The 24,661-nt window shown below is 52.5% G+C and overlaps 1 protein-coding gene across 4 annotated transcripts; it reads left to right on the top strand.

Moving 5' to 3' along the window:
- Positions 1-2,179: 2,179 nt before the first annotated feature.
- Positions 2,180-24,412, top strand: CCNQ (cyclin Q). 4 transcript variants are annotated; one of them, XM_054718243.1, is made up of 5 exons: positions 2,180-2,427; positions 6,120-6,303; positions 10,634-10,766; positions 22,728-22,874; positions 24,209-24,412. In XM_054718243.1, exons 1-5 carry the CDS (start codon positions 2,310-2,312, stop codon positions 24,254-24,256), a joined length of 630 nt encoding a protein of 209 aa, XP_054574218.1. In that variant the 5' UTR covers positions 2,180-2,309; the 3' UTR covers positions 24,257-24,412. The 4 variants fall into 4 exon arrangements, with proteins under 4 accessions (XP_054574218.1, XP_054574212.1, XP_054574215.1 ...); XM_054718237.1 differs by lacking the exon at positions 22,728-22,874 and adding an exon at positions 13,131-13,358; XM_054718240.1 differs by lacking the exons at positions 22,728-22,874; positions 24,209-24,412 and adding exons at positions 13,131-13,358; positions 19,212-19,695.
- Positions 24,413-24,661: the final 249 nt, after the last annotated feature.

The raw sequence follows: 24,661 nt of genomic DNA, 5'->3' as shown, positions 1-24,661 counted from the left end.
CATGGAGAGCAATGCGTAAAGTGCATGAATATGGGAGGCTGGGATCCCCAAAGACCCACAGCTCCTTTAGGTGGGTGCTCCAGGCTCTCTGGGTTTCAATCTCGGGCTGGGCCAGAGGCAGCTGGGGAGAAGGATGTGGGGCAGGAATTCCTTCACTGGGCTGAGCATGCGCAAAGACCCTCAGCTGGGGCTCCATCATCGTCAGGGAGCTGCCCTAGGTCCTCGCCATGAGTGGCAAAGTGGTGGCACCTGAGGCTGGCGACCCCACAAGGACTGGCATGTCAGACCTAGGCCGCCCATTCAGCCTCACATTTTAGGAAGCTTGCTCGGGTGGCTGACATTGTGGGCTAAGGAGTCGCGCCCCCAAAAGATGTGCCCACGTTCTGATTCCTGGAACCTGTGAACGTGACCTTATTGGCAAAGGGGTCTTTGCAGAAGTAATGAAGTTAAGGATCTTCAGATGAGACCATCCTGGATTACCCTGGTGGCCCCAAATACAATGTGTCCTTATGTGAAGGTGGAGGCAGAGATGGGAGTGATGTGGCCACAAGCCAAGGGATGCTTGAGACCACCAAAAGCTGGAAGAGGCAAGAAAGGTCCTCCCCCATGAAAGATGAAACAGAGGGCCGGAGACCATGGGATACCAGGACACAGGCTTTATTGGAGAAGACCCTGCCAGGCTACCTTCCAAAGAGAAAGAGCACATGCGCTGGGGTGAACAAGCCTTTTGAGGGGAGGAAAGGAAGGGATGGGGCTTAGGGCGCTCAGCACACGCTGATTGGTGGTTTCATATAAGGCACATGATTAGGCACCTAGGGACTTAGGAATCAGGGGCTTAGGGTATTTGGCAGGTGCTGATTGGTGGTTCAATGTACAGTCCACATAAGGTGTTCAGGAGTGTCCGGCTGCAGGTGGAGTTTACGTCATACTCCATCCATCTGTTGGGGGAAGGGAGGGTCTATCACCCCAGAACTTCTGGAGGGGCCATGGCTCTTCAGGCACCAGTTTCAGACTTCTGGCCTCCATAATTGGGAGACGGTAAACTCCTGTTGTTTTAAGCCCACAGCTTGTGGTCATTTGTTTCAGCAGCCATGGGAAACAGCTGGCTGATGTGGATAGAAGACTGGGGGAGCTGGTGGGGTGGGGGACTGAGGAGGGGAATGAAGGCTGGGTGGGTGGGGGTGAGTGGGAGGTGGAGCCATCAGGAGGTGGAGCCTTGTCACCCAGGCAGAAGGGCTTGGGAACAGTGACTTTTCCTCTCAACTTCCCAGCTCTCTCAAATCAGCAATGATTTGACTCCATCAGAATGACCCGAGTGAGGCTGCGAGTTCCTTTGGTGCGCCACACACACACCTATAACGCCCGATGCACCATTTCCTGTGTGTGCCAGACACCAACGAAACGTGGCATGGCTCTGTGAGTTGAATACTCAACATTCATCCGGCAAACATGGAAAACTTTCTACTGCGGGCCGGGCTGGAAAGGCGAGCAGCAACCAGATCCCCAAGGGCTGCGGGGCTGCTGCAAAACAGAGACAAACACCCCTAACGCCCTCATTCTGCGCGCAGCACCTCCTCCGGGGCTCATCTGCCCGCCAGGGCACTAAGGCAAACCTGGATTTGGCTTTTTACGAAACTGACACTGGATCACACGCCATTTCCTGTTGGGAGCCGCCCAAGTCTCAGCGTGAACTCCCGTAAGCGCCCTGCGCCTAGGGCTGGGCTTGGCAGACGCTCCCCGTCCTACACTGCGCTGGGCCACCAGCCCGGAGCGACACCTTAGTCGGACCCCAGCTCAGGTGCCTGGGGGTGACCTCGTTGCGCCCCAGAGGTTCGGGCGTGCAGCTCCCTTAGGTTGGGGACTGGGCTGCGGGCCCCACGTTCCCAAGGGCAGGGCTAGAGGCAAATGGGGGCGGAGCGTGCGGGGTCCCAGGGCGTGACGTGCCTCCTGGAGGCGGGGCCTGCGTATTCCGGGGGCGGACCTGAGGCTTTCGGGGGCGGGGCTCAGGGGGCGCGGTGGGCAGCCAGGGGTGCGAGTGGTCAGGCTGCAGCGGCCTCTGCGCCTGCGCCTGCCGGGGCTGGAGCCTGGGCCCGCTCCTCCTCCCGCCTTCTGCGCGCCGCCGCGCGCTCGCCCCCGGAGGGGGGGGGGGGAACCGGGGTGGCGGGCCGGCCCGGGCGGGGCGGGGCAGGTGGGGCCGCCGGGCGGGGCAGGGCGGCCGCGCCCGCCGCTAGGACCCCCGCCGGCGGCGGCCACGCGCTGGGGACTCTTGCCCTTCCCGCCGGGGGTCTGGGGCCTCCGGGCGGGGCCCCATGGAGGACCTTAGCCAGGACAGCTGCGGAGGGGAGGACGCGGCGCCGGGCGCCAAGGGGTGGCCCGCACCCCAGGCGAGGGTGCACTTCCGTGTGACAAGGTTCATCATGGAGGCAGGTAACCGTGGCGGGGAAGAGAGTCAGTCCCACGCGGGCGGGATGTGGAGGCCAGGGTCTGCGGGTCGAGGCCAGCGTTGTGGGGGGCCCCCGATCCCCGGAGGAGGGGACCCTCACCACGCGGAGCCCGCGTGGCTGGGCAGGGGGAAGAGATCGGGCCTGAACCGGGCCTCTGCCTTCCGCCACGCCCTGGGTACTAGGGCTTTGAGTTGCGAGGCAGACGCGGGCATTGTCATTTCACCACCCTGCGCTCAGGCCCAGAGAGAGGAACTGGCCCCAGCTAGAAGGTGGCCGAGTCGGGGTGCCCGCAGCTAGTTGAGTGTACTGTGCCTTTTGCCACTCCTGTCCCGCCGCACACAGGGACACTGCATGGCACTTGGTTGCGCCGAGCCTTTTGAGCACGTGCTTGCAGAGGCTTGTGACAAGCCTTGTTAGAGAGATCCTGTCACACCGGGGACCCAGGGCGCCCACGGTGGTTTTGGGCGCCCCTGATCCCAAGTTAGGCAATGAAACAATCGGATTCCTGGAGAGACATTGTTCAGCTGTCAAAAGTATCTAAATCAGCTGGCAGACGGTTGCTTTCTACGTTTGTTACTTTGTGTGCACTTTGAGGGAGAGGGGGTTGGATGGGTCTCAAGTCAAGGCGGGCAGTTTGTGGAAATGATGCAGAACCATAATATTTCTAAGAGTTGCAAAGTGTATCAGGAAGGGTGGCAGTGTCCCCTCAAATGCTCTATTCATCTGCTCCGAGGGTCCATGTAAACCAGGAAAGCAAGCTGCCTTTTGAGAGTTGGCTGCATAAAACAAGACTTGGTGGAAGGTCAGATGAGAAAAACCACCGTATTGTCATCTCTGGGAATAAGGGATCCTATGTAGGAACTGTTGATGTAACTGAAATTTAAATATATTTTTTAATATTTATTGATTTCAGAGAGGAAGGGAGAGAGAGAGAGAGAGACAGAGAGAGAGAGAGAATCATCAATCAGCTGCCTCCTGGGCCTCACACTGGGGATCGAGCCCGCAACCCGGGCATGTGCCCTGACTGGGAATCGAACCGTGATCTCCTGGTTCATAGGTGGACGCTCAACCACTGAGCCACGTGTTGGCCAGGCTGAAGTTTAAATCTTGAAATACTTAAAGCTCTTTAGGTATCACTTTTGAAGGACTTCTCTATTAAAACGTATTGCCTATACCTTTGCCTTCTGTTCGAAGCTGAATACTGGTCCTCTGGAGATGTTCCCATTCTCAGCCCCGGAACCTGCAATTGTTGCCTTATGTAGCAAAAGAGACTTGACAGGTGGACTTAAGCATCTTGCGCAGGGGGAACTATCCTAGATTATCTGACGGGCCTGATATAATCACACCCATCCTCAAAGAGAGAGGCAGGGGAGGGACAGGCAGAAGAGAAGGCCGGGTGATGATGGAAGCAGAGTTAGAAGGTGCTACACTGTCTGTTTTGAAGGTAGAGGAGGGGGCCACAAGCCAAAGACTGCACGTGTGTCCAGAAGCTGGAAAGGGCAAGGAAACAGATTCTCCCCTGGAGCTTCCAGAACGAACCAGTCCTGCCAAACACCTTAAGCTTAGCCCCCCAAGTCTCATTTTGGACTTCTGACCACCAGGACTGTGAGAGGAGAAAAAAGTGTGTTGTTTTAAGCCACTGAGTTTGTGGTAACTTGTTAAAGTAGCAGCTGATACAGTTTCTCAGGCAGATTATTGTTGGTGGTTCTCCACCTTCTTTTAATTTATTGGCTGCCATTTAACCTTCTCTTGTGAATCCTGGTCATTTGTTTTGGTTCTCTGACCCATTGCAGTGATTTCCTTAGAAGCTCTAAGGGTGGAGTGGAGGGAGAGCTTTAACCCGGAAGCAAACCACCTTGTTATGTTTTTGTTTATTTTGTTTGCCTGTTTGTTTTAGAGAGAGAGAGAGGGAGAAACATCGATGTGAGAGCCGAGCATCCATCAGCTGCCTCCTGCCCATCCCGTTCCTGGGATCAAGCCCGCAACCAGGCATGTGCCCTGATGGGAATCGAACCAGCAGCCTTTTGGTGCATGGGATGACACTCAACCAACTGAACCACCCGGCCCGGGCAGCTGTGCTTTGTTTTTGGAGTTCTGTTCCCTTGTCAGTGTGTCAGTTTTCCTCCCTGGGCCTGGCTGTGGCTTTTCTCCTGCTGTACCTGCAGCTGCCTTTGGCAGGCACTCTGCTTGCCTTTTCTAACCTGCAGACTAGGAAACCGGTGCTGAATAAAACCTTTAAAAAAAAACATATTTTATGGGCTTAAGAGAGGAAGGGAAAGGGAGAGAAAGACAGAAACATCTATGATGAGAGAGAATCATTGATCAGTTGCCCCCTGCACGCCCTACATGGGGGATCAAGCTCTCAACCTGGGCATGTGCCCTGACTGGGAATCGAACCGTGACTTCCTGGTTCATGGGTCGACGCTCAACCACTGAGCCACACCAGCCGGGCAAGTATAATCTTTTATTTGGGGGGGGTTAAATTGCTCTTTTAGAGAGAGAGGAAGGGAGAGACAGAGAGAGAGAGAGAGATAGAGAGAGAGAAGGAGAGAGAGAGAGAGAGAGAGAACATCAATGTGAGAGAGAAACAGCAATTGGTTGCCTTCTGCACACGTCCCAACTTGGGGATGGATGGAACCTGCACCCTGGTGATGTGCCCTGACTGGGAATTGAACCCCCCACCTTCTGGTGTATGGGACGATGCTCCAACCAACCGATCCACACTGGCCAGGGCCTGAGTCTAATCTTTACACTGAGTGGCCAGATTATGATCTCTGAATGCATAATAATCTGGCCACTCAGTGTATATCCTATATAATAAAAGGCTAATATGCAAATTGTTCCCTCGACAAGGAGTTCGACCAGCAGGCAGGCCGGCCAACCGCCCATGTCCCCTCCCCCTGGCCAGGCTGGCCGGGCTCCACCCATGCACGAATTCATGCACCAGGCCTCTAATATATATATATACATACATACACATACACACATACATACACACACACACACACACACACACACACACACACACACACTGAGTGGCCAGATTATTATGAATTCAGAGATCATAATCTGGGCACTTGGTATATATTGATCAATTGATTGGATTTGTTGGGGTGACATTGGTTAACAAACCCCAGGACCAGTAACCCCAGGACCTGTGGTATCTGTCTGATGCTCAGAGGCCGTTTTTTGCTCCTGCCATCTTGGCAGGATTTTGGTTAGCTGAGCAGAGGGAGCGGTGCTGAGCTCTAGTTAAGCGCTTGCTGGCAACACACACACAACAGTGGGGGTGGTCCTTTCAGGATGCTGTGCAGAAGCTGCGATGCCAGGAGCTAACTGGGCAGTAGTCTCATTGCTTCACCTGTGTGGTCTGCAGAGCTGAGGCTGGGGGTGACCTGGGGGCGTGGGAGAAGGGCAGGGTCTGCTGAGTGACTGGAGCTTTGAGCACAAGCCTTAGGGGCCTGTTCGGCCATTAGAGTCTGAGAAGGCTCCCTCTAAGCCCCTCAGGCCGAGGACTCCATGAAAGACCCACCCAGTCTCTGCTGGCTGGGCTCCAAGGTCTTGGTCTTGTCCCAGCAGGTCTGTGCCTTAGGGCGCAACCCAGCAGCTCCCCTCACCCTGGAGGAGGGGGTGGGCACTGGGTTGAGGTATCTCCTGCCTATTTTCTCTCGGTAGGTGTCAAGCTAGGGATGCAGTCCATTCCCATCGCCACCGCCTGTACCATTTACCATAAGTTCTTCTGCGAGATCAACGTGGACGCCTATGACCCCTACTTGGTCGCCATGTCTTCCCTTTACTTGGCTGGCAAAGTGGAAGAACAGCCCCTGCGAACACGTGACATCATCAACGTGTCCAACAGGTGACAGCTTCCGGGCCCAGGCCTTTGGGGACACTTCCTGGTGTCCACCCGATGGGGGAGGGCAGAGAAGGGTCCCACTGTGCCCTGCCTGCGAGGCACTAGCAGTCACGCTTCGAAGGAAGCACCTGGGTGGCCTTGAACCCGGGCTGGAAGTACTAGCAGCAAAGGTGGCAATGAGCCTGGTCGGCTTGGCTCAGTGGCTGAGCGTTGACTTATGAACCAGGAGGCCACAGTTCGATTCCCTGTTGGGACACATGCCCGGATGATGGGCTCTATCCCCGGGGGGGAGGGGGAGCATGCAGAAGGCAGCCGATCAGTGATTCTCTCTCATGATTGATGTTTCTAGCTCTCCCTCTCTCTTCCTCTCTGAAGTCAATATATTAAAAAAAAAAAGTGGGCATGAGCTGGTGTCAGAAGCCTGGAGGGGGTCTGTGGGAAAGAAGTTTGGACCAGATAATGGGAAGCCTCAAAGGCCAGGTGGAGTGGGGAGGGGGTTGGTATGAAGAAGTCTGGGTGTCAGGGTGAGGGAGGTGAGGGAGGCGTGGCTGGAGTAGAGGGAGCTTGGAGAGATGTGTTGAACAAGTTCATCTGGTCCAGTGGTCGGCAAACTCATTAGTCAACAGAGCCAAATATCAACAGCACAACGATTGAAATTTCTTTTGAGAGCCAAATTTTTTAAACTTAAACTTCTTCTAACGCCACTTCTTCAAAATAGACTTGCCCAGGCCGTGGTATTTTGTGAAAGAGCCACACTCAAGGGGCCAGAGAGCCGCATGTGGCTCGCGAGCCGCAGTTTGCCGAACACGGATCTGGTCCATTGGACAGGAAAGAGGTCAGCCCATCATACAGGGGAGTATATGGACCCAGCTGGGCAAACGTCTTATTTATATTTATTTATTTATTTATTTTTAAAGATCTTTTTAATTGATTATTAGAGAGAGAGGAAGGGAGAGGGAGAGAGAGAGAAACATTGATGTGAGAGTGAAACATGGATCGGCCACCGCCTGCACACCCCCTACCGGGTATCGAGCCCACAACCCGGGCATGTGCATTGACTGGAATGGAACCAGCGACCTTTCTGTGCACGGGATGATGCCCAACCAACTGAGCCACACCGGCCAGGGCTCCTCTTATTTATATGTAGACTAGAGGCCCGGTGCACGAAATTTGTGCACGGCGGGGAGGGGGGTGGGGGGGGGATGTTGTCCCTCAGCCCAGCCTGCAGTCTCTCCAATCTGGGACCCCTCAAGGGACCTTCATTTTTTCCTTCAAGAGTGTGGTGGAAAAACCCTAGATTACCTTCTTGGAGTCTTATAACCCAAATTACCAAGAACACTGCAATTGGTGGCCTACAGGGAGCTTAGCCAATGAGTTGTCAGAAAAGGTATTTACTCTCAGAATGGTTTGGCTCAGTGGATAGACTGTGGGCCTGCAGACTGAAGGGTCCCAGGTTTGATTCCTGTTAAGGGCATGTACCTTGGTTGGAGGCATATCCCCAGTGGGGAGTGTGCAGGAGGCAGCTAATGGATGTTTCTCTCTCATTGATATTTCCAACTGTCTATCCCTCTCCCCTCTTCTCTGTAAAAAAAATCAATAAAAAATTTTTTTTAAAAAGGTGTATCCTCTGCAGCTCATGCAGCCCCTGGGTTGTGTCCACTGGGCTAGGGGCATGTCCCTGCCACCCGGTGGTGGCTGCCGGGGTCTCCGCACACCCCAGAGGCCAGCAGCCATCCCCCTGTGGAGGGTGCTAGGCTGGGGGTGTGGACACAGACCACCACTCGGTGCTGGAGCTTGGAAAGCCTCTGGGGCGGGGCGGGGTGGGAACATCCCCGTCTCCAAACGCCCCAAGGCCAGCAGCCAGCCCCACCATGGGCTCTAGGCTCAAGTCTTACAGGTACCCTGGGCAGCACGCAGCGGTGGCCGCCAGGGTCTCGGCACACCCCAGAGGCCAGCAGCCAGGCCCCGGTCCTGGGCGCCTGGCTGGGGGCGTGGCCCCAAACTGCCGCTTTGTGCGGGAGCCTTTGCAAGCCGCTGGGGGTGGGGCGGGAACATCCCAACGTGGGGATGTTCCCACCCCGCCAGGTGGCTTGGCGCCTACACCCATAGGCTCTGAGTGGCCAGGGGGTGTTCTGGGACCCCTGCCGCTCAGGACCTAAGTGCGGGCCTACAGGCTAGGAGCGGCCTGGGTCCAGAGGATGTTTCCTGGACCCAGGCCTCTCAGCGCCCGCATATGCAAATTAACCACCATCTTGTTCGTTCTGATTGGCTGTGGGCGTAGCGAAGGTGCGGTCAATTTGCATGTTTCTCTTTTATAAGGTAGGATGGTGAGAGAAACCCAGTCAGAGCTGCTAAGGAGTGTCTCTGGTGTTCCTGTAAGGCAGGGGTGGGGAACGTCTGGCCCGCGGGCCATATAAGGCCTGCAAAATCTTTTGGTCTGGCCCTGCCAAGGCATTAGGGCTGAGTTAATGAAATGTTTGACCAAATAAAGCAGGCTCATCTTTTTAAAAATATTTTTATTGATTTCAGAGAGCAAGGGAGAGGGATACAGAGATAGAAACATCAGTGATGAGAGAGAATCATTGATCAGCTGCCTCCTGCATGCCCTGCACTGGGGATCAAACCCGCAACCCGAGCATGTGCCCTTGACCAGAACCAAACCTGGGACCCTTTAGTCCGCAGGCCAACACTCTATCCACTGAACCAAACCGGCTAGGGCTAAAGCAGGCTAATTTTTTTAAAAAATTTTTTATTGATTAAGGTGTCACATATTTGTCCTCATCCTAAAGCAGGCTAATTTTTAAGTGGATCATTTTGTATGGCCTGTGCATGATGTAATAAATATCCACATGGCCCTTGGCAAAAAAAAGGTTCCCCACCCCCTGCTGTAGGGGAAGGATGTGGGGTCCAGCCAGTGGGCAGGCTGCGTCCAGGCCCTCAGGACCCAGGAGAAAGTGATTTATGGAAAGTTACTGACTAGCGGGGCCTCTTAGCCGTTCCAGGAACTCTAATCATTAGGGAAGAAAACTGTTCTGTGCTGTTTCTCTTTTAATAAACAGGTTAGAGAAAAAGCACTCCCCATCCACTAAAAGCACGGCAGGTTCACAGTGTACCTCAAAAGACTAAGAGGAAAACAGGAGAGGGCGGCAAGGGAGGGCAGCGGGAGTCCACCCGTAATTGCCAGGCCCCCAGCAGGGGGCACTGGCAGAGGGGAAATTGTATTGATCGCTAACTAGACATGGGGGCCAGGTGAGGTTCTGTGGGAACTGGAAAATGAGTGAGGAGCTAGGAAGGATGAGTCATTGGCAGAGAGGTTTTTAGTTTATTTTTTTAGAGAGAGTGGAAGGGAGGGGGAGAGACACAGAGAGAGAAACATTGATGTGACAGACACATTGATTGGTTGCCTCCCACATGTGCCCCAACCAGGGCCGGGGATCGAGCCTGCAGCTGAGGTATGTGCCCTTGATTGGAATCGAACCTGGGACCCTGCAGTCCGCAGGCCAACGCTCTATCTAGGGCCAGAGAGCCTACATTTATACATTTTTAAAAAATATTTTTTTTATTGATTTCAGAGAAGAAGAGAGAGGGAGATAGAAACATCAATGATGAGAGAGAATCATTGACTGGCTGCCTCTTGCACACCCCCTACTGGGGATCGAGCCCACACGCCGGGCATGTGCCCTGACTGGAATTGAACCTGGGACCCTTCAGTCCACAGGCCAATGCTCTATCCACTGAGCCAAACCAGCCAGGGCCTACTTTATATTTGACATCTTGCTGGGTGATATGGGACAGCCCATCAGGACTAAAACTAGAAGCTGGCTTGTCTCTTCCATTGGTTACTGTTTTTATCCTGTACATTAGACTGTAGATGAAGAACAATTTATAAAAACAGAAGTAGCCCTAGCCAGTTTGGCTCAGTGGATAGAGCATTGGCCTGCGGACCCAAGGGTCCTGGGTTCGATTCTGGTCAAAGGCACATACCTCAGTTGCAGGCTCCTCCCCGGCCTGGGCCATGGTTGGGGCACGTGCAGGAGGCAACCAATCGATGTGTTTCTCTCACATCGATGTTTCTCTCTGTCTTTCCCTCTCTCTTCCACTCTCCCTAAAAATCAATGGAAACATATCCTCGGGTGAGGATTAAAACAACAACAACAACAAACAGCAACAACAACAAACAAAACAGAAGTAGAATGACACTATGTTAATCGTAGGGCAGAAGGATATTGGAGTTTAGATCTGGACATCACGTGACTTCAGGGACATCACGTGACTTCAGGGACTGCTCAGGGCCACTTCCCTGGCTGCCGTAAACACCGCCATTTCTCCGCAGGTACTTCCACCCGGGCAGCGAGCCCTTGGAGCTGGACTCCCGATTCTGGGTGATCCGGGACAGCATCGTGCAGTGCGAGCTCCTTGTGCTGCGGGTACTGCGCTTCCAAGTCTCCTTTCAGCACCCACACAAGGTACGGATCTCTATGTTCTTTATACCGGAAGTGCACCCCTCAAATCCTTGAGAGCACCTGGGGGATGTTAGAAGGGCAGGGTCCCAGCTGGGCACCGGGGCTCCCGATGGCACGCAGTGACGGGCTCAGGCAGCCTCTCCTGTCCCACTCGTGGAGTTTTCTGTGGTTCTGCCTTTCTGCCTGCTCAGCTGTGGCCACGAGCCGGGATCCGGGCTGTCCTCTGAAGCCCTTGATGATCCCGTGACCCACATATACTGTGCGCTCAGTGAGCCACACGAAACAGGCCTGGTTTGTGACCTGCTAGCGTTCCTGTCCCCAAGAGCGCTGCTCTGCCTCGGAGTTTGCATCCAGTTCAGTTTTTTTTTTTTAAATATATTTTATTGACTTTTTACAGAGAGGAAGGGAGAGGGACAGAGAGCTAGAAACATCGATGAGAGAGAAACATCAACCAGCTGCCTCTTGCACACCCCCTACCGGGGATGTGCCCGCAACCAATGTACATGCCCTTGACCGGAATCGAACCTGGGACCTTTCAGTCCGCAGACCGACGCTCTATCCACTGAGCCAAACCGGTTTCGGCCAGTTTTTTTTTTTAATTGATTTTTAGAGAGAGGAAGGAAGAGAGAGACAGAGAGAGGGAGAGAGACATTGATGTGAGAGAGTCACATCGATTGGTTGCCTCCCACATGCGCCCCAGCTGCCAGGGATCGAACCTGCAACCGAGGTATGTGCGCTTGACCACTGCGCATATCGGCACACTTTTGACTGCTAGAACAAATAAATCCCAACGGAAGAACTGTTTCAAACAGCAGCAAAAAGAACACGTTAAACCCTTAAAGCACTTGGCCATTGTGGGTGGGGGTGGGGGGGGATTGGGGGGCTCTGTGCCAGGATTTTGTTTCTTTGTAATTGAATTTTGATTGAGGTAAGTGTAGATATATAAGCAGTTGGAAATAACACAAGAGACTCCCCATTTAAGATAGACACTTCGCCCTGTCTCGCTGAATGGAAACATTTTGTAAAACGAATACATTGTAGCAGCCGGGGCGTGGACATTGCTACAGTGCCCCGTTCCTGGTGTTACCTGGTCATTACTTGTACTGCGCTGGTGCCATACAATATAATTTATGCTCGTGTGTCATGTATCCACCACCCCAATTAGATACAAAATAACTCCTATCACCTCAAGGATCCCCTCATGTTGCCCTTTTTTTATAATCTCACCCCTCCCTTCCACACCACGAACCTACTCCTGGAAACCCCCCAGCGGCAATTTTGAAAGTTGAGTTTCCTGGCGCCGGCTCGATGCAGGGGCAAGGCAGGAGGGCTGGAGCCCCACAAGGCAGGACTTACTGGTGTGTTCAGTTGAGCAGGAGGTTCAGGCAAAGCAGCCGTCTCCCCAGGGCGGGAGCTGATATAACTGAACTGGAAGTTCATTGACGAAGAGCTCACAGCCATGGGCGCTGTTGCAAAATGCAGTCACCTGCCGCTAGTTCCCCCGAAAGCAGGGTCCTGTCTCGGCTGGGCACATGGGCGCCACGCTCTGTTCTGTAGATGAGGGTGCTGTCTCCGGAGCTTATGTTTGAGGGGGGTACGGGGGACAGGGGTGGGCAGTGATGCTGACAGTGGCCAGAGCAGGGCCATGTGATGGAGAAGGATTTCGCGGGGGTGGCCATTAAGAGTGGTCCAGGCAGGTTACAGGAGTGGGGCCTGGGGGACAAGCGTGGGTGGGCACGGGGGGCCTGGGGCAGGAGTGGAGATGATTTCAGGCTGAGGGATCAGTGGGTGTCAGGGCCCTGAGCTGGAGGCACCTGGCGGTCAAACACAGCAGGGAGGTGGGGTGCGGGCGACGAGGCCGAGAGGGAGGCCGGGCTCGGATGCCAGTGGAAGGCACTGGGGCTTTATTCTAAGTCAGTGGTCGGCAAACTGCGGCTCGCGAGCCACATGCGGCCCTTTGGCCCCTTGAGTGTGGCTCTTCCACAAAATACCATGTGCGGGCGCGCACGTACAGTGCGATTGAAACTTTGTGGCCCATGCGCAGAAGTCGGTTTTCGGCCTGGGCGAGTCTATTTTGAAGAAGTGGCGTTAGAAGAAGTGGGGGTGTCGGTCCGTCGGGTGACGGGAGATGCCGCGCATGTGGCTCGCGAGCCCGCGGGTTGCCGACCACTGTTCTAAGTGACACAGAGCACCACTGGAAGGCGTGCTCAGGAGGTGACTCGGGCCGATCTGTATTTTATACGCATCGAGACGGCTTTCGGGAGAGTGGCTGGCGGGCAGCGGCAGCGCAGTGCCCCACAGTGAGGAGGCGGGTGACTGGGGGCCACAGCCCTGCGAGCCAAGAGGCTGACTGGCGTGTCTTTGCAGTACCTGCTCCACTACCTGATTTCTCTCAAGAACTGGCTGAATCGTTACAGCTGGCAACGGACCCCCATCTCCGTCACTGCCTGGGCCCTGCTGCGGGACAGCTACCACGGGGGGCTGTGCCTCCGGTTCCGGGCGCAGCACATAGCGGTGGCGGCGCTCCACCTGGCCCTGCAGGTCTATGGGGTCGAGGTGCCCGCCGAGGCCGAGGCCGAGAAGCCATGGTGGCAGGTGAGGTGACTGCTCAGTGCACTGGCATGTGTCCCCCTTTCCTTTGCCTCAGGACTTCAGAAGTCCCTGTCTCTTCGTAGCGATGACCCAGCAGAGAGATGTGGGCCACTTGGGAACATGGGAGCTCGAAAATGCCCTGTCATTTCTGAGTTGAAGGCAGGGACGCTCCCCTTGGCACTGTGGGCGTTTGGGGCTGGGCCATTCTCTGAGCTGAGGGATCCTGGGCACTAGGATTTTGAGCAGTATCGCTGGCCTCCGCCCACTCAGAGCCAGGGGCATCTCCCCACTAGTCATACCAACCAAAGATGTCTCTAGATATTGCTAAGCGTCCCGGGGTAGGGGTCCCCCTAAGTTGAGAATTACTGAGCTCAGTCAAACACTTTTATTGAATGGAGTGGATGCTTGTCATAGGTCAGAGGTTAATAAACTTGGCTTCGCATCACAAGAATGGGGGGGGGGTGCTGTAAAACAGCGGTCGCCAACTGGTGGTCTGTGGACCACTGGTGGTCCATGAGGTCTGAAAAGTTGGCAACTGCTGCTCTAAAAAGATGGAGGGATGATGGGTAGGTAGATAGATGATGGAGAAAGATAGGTAGATAGAAGATGGATAGATGGATAGATTAGATAGATGAATGATAGGTAGATAGGTAGAGAGCTAGTTAGATGGATGGATGGGTGAGTAGATTAGCTAGATGATAGGTAGAGAGAGAGGAGATGATGGTGGGTAGGTTCCCCTGCCTCCCCTAGACCTGCTGAATCCAAAGTGACATTTGTAGAGGGCAAGGTGACATCTGTCCATCAGAAGGGCTATAGTCAAGGACTTCTGCCCTCTGTCAGATTTCCCCCGAGTGGTCCCCTTATTTTAGAATGGGATTCTGAAACCATTTTCTGTTTTTTTCTTTCCCATACTTGGTCTGCTGCTCCTCTCTTCATAACACCTCATTGTCTAGCCTTGGTCTAAAACAAGCATGTCAAACTCAAAGGCTAACACGGGCCACATAAACAAGGTTGAAGTGTATGTGGGCCACAAAAAAAACCCAAAAGCTTCCATTTTCATAGAAACATAGGTTTATTTCAATAGAGACACACAAAGGGCTGAAATACATGAGTCATCGTTAACATAAAATAATAGAACATTTTAATAAAAAGTAATATTTTTTCTTGAACATTAACTTACCAGACACTGAATAACTGAACAATTTAATAAGTGTCACGCAAATATATCCATTTTTTTGTTCTCTGAAAGTGAAATATTTCCTGTTGTGCACACCAAACAAGTTAGTCCAAGACTAAAGACATGGCCATGGGCTGCTAAAATATTCGCTGCTAGTATTAGTGGAGAGAAATGGTGCGCCTGCGTGTAAGGCGCGTAAGGGAAATGAATGCAACACGATTATAGTCACCAGTCATTAGCAAACATTGTAGTTTGTTATTAATAATTTATAATAATAAAAGCATAATATGCTTATTAGACCAGACGTCCTTCCAGACGAAGCCAGGGCTGCGAGGGCCTAGGCAAGCCACCACAGCTGCGAGGGCCGAGCCCTTTGCACGAATTTCGTGCATCGGGCCTCTAGTTATGTATAACAGGATATTGTAAAAATTAAGTTACAAAATTTTTATTAAAACATTTCTTACATACCATTATATTGGCTAGGCTGCAAAAATATTCGTTGTGGGCCGCATGCAGCCTGCTGGCCTTGAGTTTGACATGCTTGGTCTAGAACAGTGGTTGGCAAACTGCAGCTCGCGTGCCACATGAGGCTCACGAGCCGTGGTTTGCCGCTCTGTTGACTAATGAGTTTGCCGACCACTGACCTAGACTCTCGATTCCAGTAATTACAGGCTGTTGTTGTTCCTTGTGATTAAGCCCCTATCCCAGTGGTCAGCAAACTCATTAGTCAACAGAGCGGCAAACCACGGCTCGCGAGCCTCATGTGGCACGCGAGCCACAGTTTGCCGACCACTGGTCTAGAATAAGGTTCTATGTAAGCAGAATTCGAGGTAACCGGAGGTGTCTCCTTTTGGTGTATCCTCCTCCTGCACAAACCCACAGTGGCCAGAAGTCTTCTAAATGCGTCATCGATGATCTGTTTCCCATAAGGGAGTGTGCCCCATGGGTGCCGTCCTGGGCCAGCTCCTCACTACCCCTCTCCCCCCTCTCCCCCCCTTGCAGCTCTTGGCTTACATGGGCCCTCCCCCTTCCTGACACTCCCTCCCCGCAGTCTGCTTGCCCTCCATGGGAGTCCACAGTTTTTCCTGCTCTTTGCTCTGCTGGCTTTTATTGTCTACCGAATTCCCCCCACCGCCCCTCGCCAGACTATAAGCGCCTGGAGGCCAAGGGGTCTTGTCTGCTTTATCAACTGCCTCGCGTCCAGTGCCTGGACCTGGCACATAGTAGGTGCTCACATGTCTGAACAAATGTATCCATAGTCTGATCTTGGGCCAGATGCACCCCCATAGCATGGCGATGGAAGGGCATCTGTATGCACAGCAAGTATTGCTCCACGCATGGGCTTCTCGGGGCTCCCAGATCCCATGCCTGCAGTGTCCCTGCTCTGTTGCAATCAGGTGGTGGCAGAGGACCTGCCAGTCCCTGGCCCTGTTTTCTCAGGATACCTGGTGGGCACGGAGGCCTCAGTCCCTCAGCTGCTTGGATCTGCAATGTCGTCACTGGTTTCCACTGTCCCTGCGTCTGTCCTCTGTGTCTGCCTTCCTGCACTCCTTCCTCTTCACTTGCTCCTGGCCGTCCCTGGGCGCCACTGTACCACCCGCCTCTGCTTCAGACTCTCGCTTCATGCTCTAGGCTCTCGCGAGAGAAAGGCGCCACGGAAGCGGCTCCACTAAGACCCTGTTTTCTGGGCACCACAGACTTAACCAGTAATTGTTACAACTGGGAAGAAGCGGCTTCTTCGGGGTGGGGCGCTCAGGTTCACCCAAGTCTTCACCTTTTCTGGATGATTCCGGGCCTGGTGCACTGTGTGCATCCTGGGCACCCTGTGAGCGCCAGCTCCCCCTGGCGCCTGCCTGCCCCGTCCTGACACTCATGTCTGATCTGTAAACACTGTCTCTGCTCGCATGCTCTCCGCCGCCACTGTTCGCAGCAACCGCCTCTCTGTTGTCGCTTGTCTGCTGGGGGCTGGGGCTCCGCCGTGCAGTCAGGAGGCTTAGCAAAGCTTGACGCGTTTGCCCACCAGAAGCCTGCGCTCCACGGTGCCTGCGGCCGCCGGCCTCTGTGCCAGGCCGTGTCCAGCCTCTGGGTCCGTGAGGCACCGCCTCCAAGTTAGTGTGTGGGAGTGCGTGTCAGTTTCCGTCCTCCTTAAGGCTGCATACTAGGCCATGGTCTGGGTGGACCACATTGCGTATGTCCAGCCCTCCATGGAGGGGCGCTTGGGTGGCTTCCAGCTTTTGGCCCTGGACTACTTTAGTTTTTTTATTTTATTTTATTTATTTATTTTTTGCCTCAAAAAGTGACATTTACTCAAAGGAAAAAAAAAGAAAAAGAAAAAGAGAAAAAAAAATGACAAGATGTCCATCCCTTGGCACCCTTCCCTCCCCGCTCCTGCTCCTCCTCAGCCTGCCAAGGACTGAGAACACTGGCTGGGATGAGGTAGCAGGCCAGCCCCTCTCAGATGAGGTCAGCAGCATTGAGGGGCATCCTGATGGAGGTGTAGAACAAGCATGTCAAACTCAAAGGCTAACACGGGCCACATAACCAAGGTGGAAGTGTATGTGGCCACAAAAAACAAAAGCTTCCATTTTCATAGAAACGTAGGTTCATTTCGATAGAGACGTGCTGAATACAAAGGGCTGAAATGAATCATTGTTCACATAAAATAATAGAACATTTTGATAAAAAGTAGTATTTTTTCTTGAACATTAACCTACCAGATACTGAATAACTCTACAGATTAATAAGCGTCACGCAAATAAACCTATTTTTCTTGTTCTCTGAAAGAGAAATATTTCCTGTTGTGCACACCACACAAGTCAGTCCAAGACTAATGACGTGGCAATTGGCTGCTAAAATATTCGCTGCTAGTGTGAGTGGGGAGAAATGGTGCGCCTGCGCGTAAGGCGCGTAAGGGAAATGAATGCAACACAATTATAGTCATTAGCGAACGTTGTAGTTCGTTATTAATAATTCTGTATAAAGAAAGTTATGAAATTTATATTAAAACGTTTCTTACATACCATTATATTGGCTGGGCCGCACAAATATTCGTTGTGGGCCGTGAGTTTGGCATGCTTGTTGTAGAAGGTCTTGATGTCTCGAAGAGTCCTCTTGTCTTTGGTCCTGGACTACTTAAAAAAAAATTTTTTTATTGATTTCAAAGAGGAAGGGAGAGGGGAGAGAGAGAGATAGAAACATCAATGATGAGAGAGAATCATTGATCGGCAGCCCCCTACTGGGGATCAAGCCTGAAATCCGGGCATGTGCCCTAACTGGGAATCAGCCGTGACCTCCTGGTTCACAGGTCGACGCTCAACCACTGAGCCACACCAGCCAGGCATGGACTACTTTTTAAAGGTCACTTCTCGGCTTGAGGTCTCCAGGAGTACACAGGTAGTGGACCCTGCCAAGCAAAACTAAAATGAGTGTACAGCCCTGTCCGGTGTGGCTCAGTGGATAGAGCATCAGCCTGCGGACTGAAAGGTCCCAGGTTCGATTCCGGTCAAGGGCATGTACCTTGGTTGTGGGCACATCCCCAGTAGGGGGTGTGCAGGAGGCAGGTGATTGATGTTTCTCTCTCATCGATATTTCTAGCTCTCTATCCCTCTCCCTTCCTCTCTGTAAAAAAAATAAATCAATAAAATATATTTAAAAAATAAAATAAAATGAGTAGACACGGCGGGTGCAGGAGAGACGGGGCGCAGCTTCCAGGTCCCGGCACTGGTGTGACAACGTGCACGGGCGCTGCCCTCAGGAGAGCATCCCGGAGCAGCAGTGTGCAGGGACTTTCCTGGGAGTGGGTCCTGCAGGCCTGGAGCGCCCACATGGCTGACCGTGGCCTCAGTCTCCAGCCCCTGGAGGTCAAGGTCATATGTTGGGCCCAACCCCCCTCCCCCTCAGAAAGCACTGTCAGCATAGACTACCTGCAGGGCGCTCGCCCCGGCAAACCAAGGCCTCCTCCTCAGGCAGCGCTGCCAGGTACCTAGAGGTCAGGTACCTAGAGGTCCCTCCCAGGAGCTGAGGGCCAAGGCCAGAACTTCCCTGGGAACATGCAGGGTCAGCCCTGAGCTGCACCCCATCCTTGATTTGGGCCCCTGGGGACTCGCCTTACAATTTTGTCACCTCTCCGGCACAGTTAAAGGGATGGCTGGTCCACCCTATAGAGAAGGGGCCAGCCTAGGTTGAGGTGGGGTCCAGGTGACCCAGCCTGCTTATTTCTGGAAATGGACTCCCACCCCTTTCTCTCTTAAGATGCCCAGAGACCCCCCCACCCCCGCCCCTGACCTGAGAGGGCCCGGGCGGGGATGGTTGGGAGGCAGGAGCATGTGCTCTGGGCCCAGCTCTATGACCAACTGCCTGTGGAACCTGGGACAGGCCCCCTCTCCTGTTGGAGCCAGGTGATCACCCAGGCCTTTTCCATCTGGAATGTTCTCTGCTTTGTGATCAACCTTGGCAGATGGGGACTGAACTGGCTATGCAGCGAGCTGCCGTCACCTCCAATAGCAAGTCCTCGTGCCGTCCACCCCGCCCCCGTGCAACGCGACTCGACACTTAGCGACAGGATCCTCGGTTCACACAGAGGGAGTCTAATCAGAACCTGTTTTCCTTCTCCCTTCTAGGTGTTTAGTGAAGACCTTACCAAGCCAATCATTGATAACATTGTGTCTGATCTCATTCAGATTTATACCATGGACACAGAGATCCCCTAAGGCCCTGGTCCAGGCCAGCCCAAAGAGAAGCCTGGGACGCCCGGCGGCCAGGGGGCGGCGCCACCACATCGCCGTGACCGCCGGTCCCCAGAGGACTGGCTGGGAGGACTGGTTTTGTGCTGCTGGAGACGGGCCGGTGAAGGCGATGACATGCTGCCACTTTGATTCTCAGGCTTTGACTGTCCCCGGCAGCCATGGTCCAGATGGTGGACGGGAGCAGCACCTCCCGCGGGCAGGAGCGTGCTGTGGGCGGCTCTGAGGCGTCCGGGTCTGCTTTTGTCCTTTGGAAGGACGTAGACTGCAGTCGAGGTTTTGGGATCAGTGGAAGGAAAATCAAAGAACGGATGGGACTGTGTACCCCAGGGGATTTTTTTTTAAAGGCCAGATTTATAGAAAGTATAAATGAATTAACATAGAGGAAATTTTATTTTGTTTAATAAAAGATATGACAAACGCACAGAGTTTCTTTGCTTTGTAGCCAGTGCTGCCGAGGGCGGTTAGGGGTGCTGTCCTGGCTTGGTTTCCCCTCAAATGCTCTGCTGTCCACGTGGGATTGTCCCTGGTGCTCCTGAGATGGTGCTAGGGCAGGCCCTGCATCGCCTCCTGAGGGCATGATGGCACAGCGCATACCCATGTCATGCTGGTGTCTTAAAGGAGCCTACGTGTCATCATTCCTCCTCCACTGGGACATTCACAGGGCTTGGGCTTGGCAATCATCCTGCTTGGTGGAATGAGCATACATTTTGGAAAGGGGGCTTAGGGATTATCATTTGGGTTAAAAAAAAACAAAACACGCCAGATCTGACTAACATATAAGTAGGAAGTTATACACTTTTTTCTAAGCATTAATAAACTTTTATTTTTTAATCACCTGAGGATATGATTTTTTAAAATATATTTTTATTGATTTCAGAGAGGAAGGGGAGAGGGAGAGAGTGATAGAAACATCAATGATGAGAGAGAATCATTGATCAGCTGCCTCCTGCGTGCCCCACACTGGGGATGGAGCCTGCAACCCGGGCATGTGCCCTGACCAGGAATCAACCAGTGACCTCCTGGTTCATAGGTCGACGTTCAATCACTGAGCCATGCTGGCCAGGCAAACTTTATTATTTTTTAGAGCAGTTTTAGGTTTATAGAAAAAATGATCAGGAATTACAGAGATTTCCCCCAAACACACACACTGTTTCCCCTCTTATTTCCTTGCACTGGTGTGGTACATTTGTTACAATCGAGCCAACATTGATACATTATTATTAAAGCCCATAGTTTACATTAGGGTTCATTCTTTGGGTTGTAGATTCTATGGGTTCTGACAAATGTATACTGACATGTATCCTTCATGACTGTATCATACAGAAGAGTTTCACTGCCCTAAGAATCACCTGTGCTCCATTCATCACTACCTTCCTCCAAGTCACTACAACCAGTGATCGTCCAAAGCTCTTATGCTTTGTCTTTCAGAAGTTCATATAGTTGGAATCACAGAGGATGTAACCTTTTCAGGTTGCCTTTTTTCACCGAGCAGGATACCGAGTCTAGATGGGGAGTCTAGAGAATCGCAGAATCATGACACCCCATCCCCATCCTGACTCCCACTCAAAAGGCACCTCTTTTTTTTTTTTTAAATCCTCATATGAGGATAATTTTTCCATTGATTTTTAGAGAGTGGGAGGGAGAGAGAGAGAGAGAAACATCGATTGGTTGCCTCCTGTACTGACCAGGCCTGGGGATCGAACCTGTAACGGAGGTATATGCCCTTGACTGGGAATTGAATAAGTGACCTGTGGAAACCTCTTTCATGTCCCGCGTGATTCAGGGTTCCGGTTCAGGGTTCGGGTTCTGGAGAAGGCCACACACAAATGAAAAAGAGACTAGAAAAGCATTAATTTGGGAAATGGGGGCCAGGCGGAAGTCCACCTCTAGTGGGAGGACTACTCCTCGCTCTGGCTTTTCCATCCCTTTTATTAAGATTAAAATGATAGGATACACCCATATGCCCTGGGCAGGAAACTCCAATAAAAGCCAATCAGTGAATTTAGGACTAACAGGTGGGGGCTGCTTCAACTACCAATATCTAGTAATTAGCTCTGACCCTTTAGAGCAATTAAGGCTGACCAGCCCTCCGAATTCCCTGTCTACAGCTCTCTATTATTAAAACAATGATCGGCTTCCGGCAGTGACCTTCTGGTCTATGGGTGGATTCTCTAACCATTGGGCAAGATGGGCCAGGGTGGCACCTCTTTTAAAAAAATAAATATGTTTTTATTGATTTCAGAGAGGAGTGGAGAGGGAGAGAGATAGAAACATCAATGATGAGAGAGAATCATTGATCAGCTGCCTCCTGCATGTTCCACACTGGGGATTGAGCCTGAAACCTGGGCCTGTGGCCTGACAGGGGTTGATGCTCAACCACTGAGCCACACCAGCTGGGCTCTCCATGAAGGATGGTTCTTGGGTGCATTAGAGAAGCAGACCAGCCTGGGTTCTCTCTGGGAACCCCCACTGGGCTCAATGCACACTGGTGGGACCATCCTATCAACACATGATGGCATAGGGTCTGGAGGACTGTCCCAGGCACTTCCCTTCATTTGGGAGGTTGTTACCAGGGGAGTGTGGGCTGTGGACACTGGCTGCCATGCCCGGTGTGGGGATGGCTGGAGTGCCTGGAGCCCACCAAGGTGCTTTGGAGCTCTCCTCCCTGGTTGGGGGCACAAGGAGGGGTCACACACTCGTGACCAGTCAGGCAGTGGGGCTTGCTTGAGTTTACGAAGTGACCGTGCTATTTATCTTCAGGGTCAGGGATCCAAGCACGTGTCCCCTTTTCTTCTGTGTCCTTCCCACATGTGTACACCCAGCTTTGCCGGGAGCCCTTGGAGCACAGGGCCGGCGCCCAGGCTCAGGGCCCAGGGCTGGGACTCTGGGCTTGGAGGGTAGCAGGTGAGGGGCCCAGCCCGGCAGGCCTCTGAGAACAGCTTCAGCGCTCTTGCCAGTCCTTTCTGCTTCTGCTGTTTAAAAAGCACTCGCGTCCAGCTGGCGTGGCTCAGTGGTTGAGCATCGACCTATGAACCAGGAGGTCATGGTTCCATTCCCGGTCAGGGCACATGCCCGGGTTGTGGGCTCGATCCCCAGTGTGGGGCATGCAGGAGGCAGCTGATCAATGATTCTCTCATCACTGATGTTTCTATCTCTCCCTCTCCCTTCCTCTCTGAAATCAATAAATATTAAAAATAAAATAAAATAAAATAAAAAGCACCTTGCCTCTGTCATGCCCTTCTTCCCTGAAACCGGGCACAAGCACCCCCGACCCTCCGTCCCCCAGGCCTTGCCTGTGCTGTGTTGACAGGGCCCTGCCCTTGGCCAGCACTGACTATTGATTTGAATGGAACTAAGAGATGGATGTGTCACTTTGGGATTCCCTGTCGTCTCGGCCCTGGCGAGATCACAAGCTCCGACAGAAGCTTCCATTTCTTTGCATCTCCTCAGGTTCAGCTCCAGGAAGGCAGCTGCCCCATGCACTTGACCGGAGGCCTGCTCTCAGCTCTCAGAAGGCAGAACCCCTGCTCTAGATGGGAGGGCTCTCCAACTATGCCTGCTCCAATGTGTCCACTTCCCACATCCGGCCCAGGGCAGGTCAGAGCCAAGGGGATGGTTGGGTAAAGCTCCCTAAGGAATCAATGAGTATCCCCACATGCCGTTGATAGCTACCATGCTGACCCAGGAGAGCATGGCCTAGAAAGCTTTGGGTGGCGGGGGCTAATGCAGTCTCTGTGAGGATTTTGTGGGTCTAAGTTTTCTTTCCTTTCTTTTTAATAAAAAATATATTTTTATTGATTTCAGAGAGGAAGTGAGAGGAAGAGAGAGATAGAAACATCAATGATGAAAGAGAATCACTGATTGGCTGCCTCCTGCACACCCCCTACTGGGGATTAAGCCTGCAACCCACGTATGTGCCCTTGGTCGGAATCGAACCTGGGACCCTTCAGTCCACAGGCCGACACTCTATCCACTGAGTCAAGCCAACCAGGGCTAGGTTTCCTTTTCTTATGACAGAATACCAGGTGAATGGCTTTCTCTCTATGGGACTCAGTTTCCCACTTTTTAAAAAAAATGAGTTTTCTTGATTTCTGAGAGGAAGGGGGAGGGAGAGAGATAGAAACATCAATGGTGAAAGAGAATCATTGATTGGCTGCCTCCTGCACGCTCTCTCTTGGGGACTGAGCATGTGCCCTGACCGGGAATTGAACTGAGACCTCCTGGTTCATAGGTCGATGCTCAATCACTGAGTCACACCAGCCGGGTGAAGTTTCCCAATTTATAAGTTGAGCAGGTTGGACCAAATCATCTCAGACTGTGATTGCTATTTTGAAATCTCTTGACAAAAAAAAAAAGGGGAGAGGAGAAAAGCAATAATAATAATAATAATAATAAGAAGAAGAAGAAGAAGAAGAAGAAGAAGAAGAGAAGGAGAAGGAGGAGGAGGAAAAGGAGGAAGAAGGAGGAGGAGGAGGAGGAGAAGAAGAAGAAGAAGAAGAAGGAGGAGGAGGAGGAGGAGAAGGAGAAGGAGAAGGAGAAGGTCCCTTGATCTGTTTGTGGCCTGTCACACTGTCCTGGGGACTTGCTAGCTTTGTTGAGCCCTTGGAAGACCGGGTTGGCGTCCAGGCTCAGGACCCAGGGTTGGCCTCTGGGCTTGTCATCTCAGTGTGTGTCACTCTGTGTGTTTTCCTGATGTGACCGGGGCTGGAAGCTCCACCTTCAGCATGTGTTGTCACTGGAGTAGAGATGAAGGGAAGGTATTGGGATGTATGTGATACTGTCCAGGAATATGTGACATGCCAGTCCTGTTTTGTAAGGATACTTGGACACAGGATATAAATGTGGTTTTTGTTTGTTCATTTGGGCTTCCTATTACTGTAAAAAAATAATGAGGATTAAAGATATATAATGTCCCCTCTCCTTTATTTTAGTGTCAAAAAGATCAGCAACAAGCCCAGCCAGCGTGGCTCAGTGGTTGAGCATCGACCTATGAACCAGGAGGTCATGGTTCCATTCCCATTCAGGGCACATGCCCGGGGTTTTGGACTTGATCCCCAGTAGGGGGCATGCAGGGGGCAGCAGATCAATGGTTCTCTCTCATCATGGATGTTTCTCTCTCTCTCCCTCGCCCTCTCCCTTCCTCTCTGAAATCAATAAAAATGTATTAAAAAAAGAAGAAATATGAAAATAATTTAAATAAGGTCAGCAGTGAGAGATTGAGAAGATTGTCTAGGACCAGAAGCTCCCAAGAGCTTTTCAATCCAGAGCACATCTTCATGACTGTAAAGTGATGAGACTTACTCGGCATGTCAACCTGGTAGAAGGAAGAGGGCAGCCAGGTCCTGTGAGGGACTTGGTCCATCTCTTCATTTCCAACTGTGATG

This window comes from Eptesicus fuscus, chromosome 1 (assembly GCF_027574615.1).
Source record: "Eptesicus fuscus isolate TK198812 chromosome 1, DD_ASM_mEF_20220401, whole genome shotgun sequence".
NCBI lineage: Eukaryota > Metazoa > Chordata > Mammalia > Chiroptera > Vespertilionidae > Eptesicus > Eptesicus fuscus.
The sequence above is the reverse complement of the archived record's forward strand: the minus strand, read 5'-3'. Positions and strand labels throughout refer to the sequence as shown.